Consider the following 8,307-nt stretch of genomic DNA (forward strand, 5'->3'; position numbering starts at 1 on the left):
ATTTCGGTCAAGACATTGACGTTAAAAATCCATTCAGTGGTAGCCAAAGGTAGTTTAACCAAAGGAAGACAAAGTCCTACATCAAAAAATCGTTGGTATCAATATTTTTTTTTTTGAAAATTGGCTAATATTTTTCTTCGGAGAATTGTGATTGGTAATGTATGCTGGAAAAACGAGCAACGGAATAATAGATATACGAACATGGATGAAATACGGACAAGCACTGCATTTATTCTCGAAAGTGATTTCGCTTTTAATTTAGAGTTTTAGCATAGTGGAATAATAGTTTATAAACCTGTAGCGAAACATTCTCATTATTTATAAAAATATAATTCAAAACAAATTTTGACGGCAAAATAATTAAATAAAAACCGACCAAATAATTTCAGCCATACATTTAAAGTTAAGTAATTCTTGAATAACGCTAATAAAATGCTTTGTTTGCTTTTCTGTTTTTACTGGTTTTAAAATTATATTTTATTTTATTATTATTCATAATCAACGCTAAAATCTGGTCTCACTGCCCAATCAGCCAACCAAAGCTTCTGTCACGGGGATTTGACACGGTTCCGTCGGTACCCGGGGATACATGCTAATAATGCACACAATTGTACACATATTTAACGGGTACTAATTTTGCACGCTTGCTGGGAGACCAAACAATTTTCCCTTCGGTCGCTTGGTTAGTGGCAGCGCAAGACTGGATTCAAATCCGGTTGGAGAGTCGAATCGCGCTGACCACAGAGCGGCGGCGGCAGTCAGTGGCAACACATGACGAGAAGATCATTGTTTCACACTTACACGGGCAAACGACGACGGCGGCGGTCCTTAGTGCGTTTCGCGCCGGCTGTCGATTCCGATTTGCGGTGCTAGCCGAGCCGAACTGAGAAAATAGACATGCAAACGAGAATATGTTAATTAGCAAGTGGAATAGTGAGCGTCGGCCCGGACGCTAAGCTAATAGAGTCTAGCGTGAAATTATGTATTAAAGTTCCGAACTGCACGCAGTTTGAAAATCAATTAAATTTGTTTACAATTTAATTTTTTGTTTTTTTTTTTGCTGGTATCTAGCATGATTCATTGTACGCTCGTTGACAAACATAATATTGACGAAGGGGCTTATTAATAAATTATACACACCGCGATGATAATGTTTGCTGTTCCGTTTAAAGTTTCAATGTGAAATGATCACATTTTTTTTGTCGTGCTGCTGATTGGTATAATTAGAAAACATCCGGTGGAAAAAAATGGCTATCAGCGGGAACGGTTAATTTGGATAAAGCTCCTGATAGCAGCATCATCACCAGGACAAATATTTGCATCTGGTTGTTGTTTGTAGGTACAAACACTCGCCAGTGGGGAGTTTAATTTAAATCCCTTAAATATTTTAGTACCATTTAAACAGCAGCTAAAGCACCGTTTTTGCTGCTTGGCAAGCGTTTAGCAAAACTGCAAAATTTTACTTTGAAGAGCAACTGAATTCACGATTGCGCTAGCTAGGGCGCTTGCATTTCGCTAACTCACTTTACAGTCTAGTGCTTCCGAACTAGACACTGCAGTTCCACTACATCAATCAACGGAAATCCTGCTCATTAATCCCACCAAACATCGCCACAGCCAGTGCACAGAAAGGGACCAAGTTCAAAGCATTTGGCAGCTCAAGCGTAATAAGCGAGCGTTGGGCTACGCTTTCAACGCTTCCAGTCCGGAAGATGCTTATGCATTTCGACGCCACGGTCGCGTCTTGTTTCATGGCCATGTTTCAGAGCGAGTTTTAAACGTAAGATGAGTGAATGGCTCAAACTATCACACCGTCTCCACTCGCGTCTAAGTACGTGCCGGTGAACAGGAGTAATGTTTGTCCAAGCACTGAATAGCTGCTTTCGGCCGCCTCCCCCCTCCCCCCTAATAAACCACCTCGTGAACAGTGGTGGCGACGCCCGTCCAGTGTCGTCTAATGTGTTTGATGTATCCGGAGCACGAAAATTACCGACACCGTTGTTTTTTTTTTCCTTGCTTATTTTTTGAACTCTCGACGACTGCCCTGGCTTCGGGCTTTCAGCTATCAGCTGGACGGAGAAATCGTTTTAACGAAGCCTCACTTTTGCAGCACTTCAACCGCAGGAGATGTCCTTTGTTTCCAGGACTCACAGCAGCAGCAGTTCATTAGAGTGGGTCGTGTGGTGCTCTGAGTATCTCTAAATTTTATTTGTTGCGTAAAATACTGCGCATCGTTGCTGTTTTAATTAAAAGAGCAAATATGCTTTGATACGAGGGCCGGATCCACCACACACTGGTGCAATTGTCTTCAGATGAAATATAGCCATGTAAAGCTATTCAAACCATAGAGATAATTGTCCAACCGTTTGACGCTTATTTTGATCACAAGTTCCTATGAACTCATGATTGTTGCTGGAGACCACGAATAACTTACAAAAAGGCGTATTTTCTATAAAAAAAATCACAGGAGGGTTGTGTGCAAAGCCACGACCGCAAGGTTGAAGTAGAATACTTTTACACAGCTCTACTTACGGCTGTACATTAACCTACGGCCGGGCGAATCGGTTCGCGCCGCATTTCGCGTTTAGCCTGGCAGAGGCCTAATGCGGCCACAGGGCAAGTGATTTATTTAATTTGAAGGCAGCCACAGGCGCAACCCGCTGCTATCATCTGTTACTGCTGACTCAGTGCTGAGTGCTGATATCTGCTGATATCTGCTGCTACTGCTGTCAACGTTGTGGACGGTCCATCCAGCTCACCTTCCGACTAATGAATGTAGCTAGTTTATAGCCGAAGGGTGCTACGAAATAGGCCATGCCTTTCTTTTCAGTTGCACCATTTTCTAATGTTCTTCAGACGAATTATTCCACGATTCGCATTTGATCCAGCGAATAAACACCGATGGTGCTCTCACACACGCAACGATTTTACCCCTAACCGTATTGCGGCTTGTAACATCAAGCGATTCCGTTCGCTCACTGTTGCGTGTTGCATCATGTTGCAACTTGTCAGCTGGAAGACGACGAAATTCTGTTCATGCTGATTGATTGAATCGACTTCATATTAGCTCTGCATAGTCGAATTAACTGCTTTTGTGAATGCGTTCTAACAGGGCAGTTTGTTATTCAAAGTCGGTTATGCTGATCGCAGCCTTTGCGCTGCCCCTACAGTGGGGGGGTTTACTAAATAAAGTAAAAATTAGACAACTACAACAGAATTTGATTGCATCCCGCACAGAATGTCTGCTTGTGTTGATGCCAGAAAATTATTAACCTTCAATTATTTGTTTATTTGCCTTGAAAAAGGCATTTTGCGGTTCAATATCGGTTGCTGATCGCAACCTTTGAGCTGCTCTAACAGTGGGGGAATTAATATACACGGACAACATGCACTGTGGAAGCTATTTCACATTCAGTAAATTGGACGGATGCGACCGATTTAAATTGCTAGGATCCAACACAGAATGCTTGCTTGCGTTGTCAAAAATTAACTTTCAATGACTTGTTTATTTGCCTTGAAAAAGGCATTTTGATTTTCAAAATTGGATTTGCTGATGGCAACCTTTATGTTGCCTCAGTAGTGGGGCAATAACGGCTGTCTGACGACACACGCTGAGAAGCGAGAAGAACCGCGAGGCTCCTGAGATATGGGTGCTTATTACGGGAGTCACTTCACGGTGAAATATATTCCACTCTCACGCTCACTTCACTTTTTTAGACCTATTCCCGATTCCACCTCAAGTGAGGTGACAAAAATTATCTCCGTGGAGTGAGATTGACAATGAAGTGGAATTGAGAATAGGACAAGTGAAATGAGATTGTTTCCCAGCTCAAAAATCTCTAAGTCCCAGAAAGTAGTTTTTTCCGTTTTTTTTTCAGATAACACCAGATCTTGACGTGTTCTGCATTTCTAAAACATTCGGCATAAAAAAAAATGTTTTTTTCGGTATCGAAAATTTCCTGAACTAGTTTCAATTTTTTCATCGGGCAAAAAAATGAAAATTTGACCGCTTTAAGGCACGGATAAATTCTGATTCGCTTCGTTACTGAAGAATAAATCCAATATTTACCATTAGATCACAAATCAATCAACTTTAAGACTTATGACAGCTTCGTGGAATCATTTCACCGTTCAAGATGGTCGTGAAATAATTCCACGCGAATCGTCGCTTTTCCCGTTCTCACTTCACTGATATGACACCCATAATAACCCAGATTCTGCGGGAGATGTCACTTTGCGACGTTTTTCTCACTTACGTCAGTCCCGTAAAAGGATTTTGTTCACTTCACTCTGATTTCACCGTGAAGTGACTCCCGTAATAAGCACCATGGTGACCAACCACAGGGCTAGTGCTGCTGCTAAGGAAGGACGACTGCTGTTGTCGCGGTCTAGAATTATTATGAGCGGCTTCGGCTGAAACAGGCTCTTATATAGGCCAAATAGCATGTTTTCAATTGCAAGCAGAGCCGGATTTAAGGGGGGGCCCAGGGGGCCCAGGCCCCGGGCCCCCACATTTTTGGGGCCCCCACAAAACGAGAAAAAGTTCTTTTCACTATCAAAAATGAGATTCAATCAAAAGTTCAATTTACAGCAAGAAAATTTGAACAGACCATTCAATTTGAAACTTTTCTTCAGTGTTATTTTTTCGCGAGCGCCAATATCACAACTACATCCAAGATCCTTCGATTCTCTTGGAATTACACACATTAACACACCATTTGAATCGAACCAGCGCGCATGGGAGATCAAGCAGGAAAGAAAATACATAATCCACAAGTTTTTTTAATGCATTGCTGTTGATTCCGAAAATAAGTTTACTTGTCCGAATCAGGGATACCAGATTTGCGTTGTAAAATGCAAATGTTCAGAGTCCGTGTGCAAATTTTATTGACCTGCAGATGTGTGTAGTTTTTTCCTAGTTTCTGTAGATTATTGCCAGCGTAGCCTTATATTTGCGCAGTCTTACTCGATTTGTGTGCAAATTTTTGCCTGCGGATCGCATTTTTTTCAAATTGCGGCAGGTTTTTTTCAGATATCAAGAAAAAATTTCCGGATTTCGAGCAGTTGCAGACATCTTTCGAAAACATCTGGCATCTCTGGTTCAAATCAGTTAGATCTAGCTATAAACAGTGAGCAAGAACCGAATTTATTATTATATTTATTCAAAATGAGCTGTCACCACAAAACCTCGCGTATATCAAAGTGGAGCTCAAAAATGATGATTACATGAAGAAAAAAATCAAAAACTCGTTAGTGCCTTGCAAAAATTATTTTATTTAAGGATTTATTTGAGCCTAATGATCTCGAACGCAACTGGAGAAAGGTCTTTTTCGAAGATGAAATCGATTGAAAATAGGTTGCGTACGACTATGAAGAGTGGAAGGCTGTCAAACTTAGCATTGTTAAGTTGAGAGTACAATATTCTGAAGAAGCTGAATGTTGATTATTCAATCAATAAGTTCTCTGCAAAAAAAAACTCGTAAAAAAAATCTAGCAAATTTTTGGTAACTTTTCAATAACAAATAAATGTTTTTAACTCGTACGATAAAAAAACGGGTTTGTTTTATTTTGGGGCCCCCACTGAAAACTGGGCCCCGGGCCCCCATAATCGTAAATCCGGCTCTGATTGCAAGGTATATGATTCTGTCGACCGTGCTTGGGAAGCAATCATATAACGACCAATCAGAGGTCGAATTTTTCGTTTTGACAAGGCTTGACTATTTTCAATAGTACAATAGTGCGAATAATAAAATTACAAATATCTTCTTTTGGGAAGAATCTTAGAAGATTTTCCAATCTATTGCTACAAGAACGTAGGAAATCCATCGAATACTAACCGATTTATTAGCATTTGAAATTGGACATATTTTTCACTTTTTTCGGTTTTAGATTTTCATTTCACATCCCTATGTAGCCGAACTTCCTGAGAGAAGTATTTTACTTCAAAAAGTCGAAGTTTGGATTTAGCGTAAAATTAAAATGCGTTTTATTTCCTGATGGTAATGTATACAATAAATTAAAATTGTTCTTTCTATTCTAAAGATTTATCATATCGATCACTGATCATCCAACTGCGATTCGGCTGGGTAATCCGTCTGATGAATATTGAAAAGGCCTCATCGACTTTCGGCATCCCACTCAGAATATCCGCGACTCTACTTTCACCTCATTCTCCGAGCACATCAGCGAATCGTGGGTTTGCTCCGCAAACCGTTTAAAGCTCTCGACAACTCCGTCAAAGTTCAGTTTGTACGACGAAAGTGCACTGTTGGCAGTGTTCAGGGCGTAGTACTTGGACCCGTTGACGATCCGGTTGATGAACTCGGCGCTGATTTTACGCGTTGCGATCAACCGGACAACGATTGGCACCGAATCACCGATGGCCTTGTTCCAGATCTTGGTGAGTTTCGCGCTCTTCGGGAAAAGATGGGCTAGCTTAACCTGAAAGTGAAAAAATCACACTGACCCGCTCATCTTTCGAAACAAAATCTCCAATATTACCAGGGAAGATTTAACCGATAAATTACCATCCAAATCGGTCACGTAAAGCAAATCGTCTTTCTCCTCATAGCGAGCCTGCAAGAAGACTAGAATATCGTACAGCGACACTCGCGAAGTTCCGTTCGCTCCATTTAGCGCCGTGTTCGCTGTGATTGTGACGTTGGGAAAGTTGACTGTTAAATTAGCACGGCTGCGACTGAATGAAGTGTTCGCAGCTCTCCAACTAAAATTGTCCAATCCATGAATCACGAAGTTTGTAGCGCTCACATGTACTCTAAAATTCGAACGTTTTAGATGAAAAATAACTACATAGTAACAGTATTAGACTCACTTTTTGAGGTTCAAAAAATCCAAAGTCGTCTTAAACCTGTACGAAAGCTTTAACGGCACCAAAGAAGGAATGCCAAACTTCGGATAACCGCACCGGAGCTGGTGCTTCACTGAATTGAAAAAATTTGTGACCTCTCGATCTATAACAACAGAAAATAAATAAAACTTCTACTATTCAGATTCCGTTTAATTCACCATCGTAGGCAATTGGATCGGTTGCACTGAGTTTCACTGGTTCCGCCACTTCGGTACTTGTTTCGGTAATGGTTTCGGTGACGCTTCCGATCGTCATTCCCGTTACACCAACGGTAGTTGCGGTTTCTTTTTCGTCACTGTCACAAGCCACCGAGTGGCACCCAATTAGCACTGCGACTGCGACAATTACTCCAAATCGTAACCTCTCCATATTCTAACGTCGATTGGTGAACTGCTACGAACAGAATGAAATGTTATCCAGTGCCGTTAGTAACCGAAAGTCTTCTGCGGGCGAACCAAACGGTCAGGTTAATTTTATATTTTCGACCTGACCTCTGCTGATAGATTATTTTCATATTTCGGAAACAGGTTTTCTGTTTTTCTTCTAAAGTGCTACTTTGACGTCGAGTGTGTTCCACCCGATGCCAGTGCCGTGCTGTCGTGAACCGATTCGGTGAAAGTAAATTTCATGAATGAAGCAGAGAGGCCCACAATTGGTTGAGGATGGACAAGATTACACTGGACGACATCATAACGGTTCTTACGCACTATGAGCCGTAGCGAACTGTCTTGGGAGTAAGATGAGAAATAGAACAGAGCCGCAATCGCGGTGTTATTCCGTATATAGGGAAACCAGTTCCGAGCGGTGCAGGATATATAAGATAAAACGACAGAGAGAGAAAGAGATTGCTATTATTGGGTCTACGAAAAGAACTGAGCACAATGTCAGTTGGCACGGCGACTGCTGCATGCCGGTGGTCTTTTTTTCGGTTTGTTTTGAATTTTTCTTCGTTCGAGTAAATGTAGACCGATTGTCATGCTTATCGGACTTACTCGAAGTACTAATCCGATATAGGAGAGGATTGTACAAAACGCACCAGTTAAGCATTTGTGCGATTTATCGCACTTCTAATCATTTTCAAGCGACATTCAACTTGCAGGATGATTTATATGATGCATGTTTATGACGATGTTAATTCTAAAATACTCGATTTCAATGGTTTTTTTTGGTAAAAATTACCATTGCCACCAAACAAGCCCGTGACCATGATGCACCATTACAGAGGCCAATATGTTCCACAGCAGAATTCAGCACGCGAAGTGAAAAGTTCATGAAGTATCAGAAGTAAAAACAAAAGCAATGGAACGTGCCCTAAGTTGTCCAGCAATTCTCAGGTAAAAGTTGATGAAGCGTAGTGAATTAAATTGAAATATTCATGGTATTAAAAATTCCAAAAATGTAAAGGATAGCGGAACCACATTTTTTTGTATTAGTTACAA

The 8,307-nt window shown here is 41.0% G+C and overlaps 1 protein-coding gene across 1 annotated transcript; it reads right to left on the reverse strand.

Annotated features, from left to right (window-relative positions):
- Positions 1 to 5,962: 5,962 nt before the first annotated feature.
- LOC129729979 (uncharacterized) lies at positions 5,963 to 7,496 on the reverse strand. The gene is made up of 4 exons (XM_055688913.1): positions 7,027 to 7,496; positions 6,833 to 6,971; positions 6,502 to 6,775; positions 5,963 to 6,441 (listed from the first exon to the last, which is right to left on the reverse strand). The coding sequence occupies exons 1-4, from the start codon at positions 7,235 to 7,237 to the stop codon at positions 6,139 to 6,141; spliced, it is 927 nt and encodes a 308-aa protein (XP_055544888.1). The 5' UTR covers positions 7,238 to 7,496; the 3' UTR covers positions 5,963 to 6,138.
- Positions 7,497 to 8,307: the final 811 nt, after the last annotated feature.

This window comes from Wyeomyia smithii, chromosome 3, assembly GCF_029784165.1.
Source record: "Wyeomyia smithii strain HCP4-BCI-WySm-NY-G18 chromosome 3, ASM2978416v1, whole genome shotgun sequence".
NCBI classification, from domain to species: Eukaryota; Metazoa; Arthropoda; class Insecta; order Diptera; family Culicidae; genus Wyeomyia; species Wyeomyia smithii.

Bases quoted from the DNA above. Each gene is read 5' to 3' on its own strand.
- LOC129729979 (XM_055688913.1), bottom strand. From the start codon at position 7,237: ATGGAGAGGTTACGATTTGGAGTAATTGTCGCAGTCGCAGTGCTAATT. The intron at 6,972-7,026 runs GTGAATTAAACG...CTGTTGTTATAG, and splicing joins CGATCCAATTGCCTACGATG to ATCGAGAGGTCACAAATTTT. The intron at 6,776-6,832 runs GTGAGTCTAATA...TTCGAATTTTAG, and splicing joins GATTTTTTGAACCTCAAAAA to AGTACATGTGAGCGCTACAA.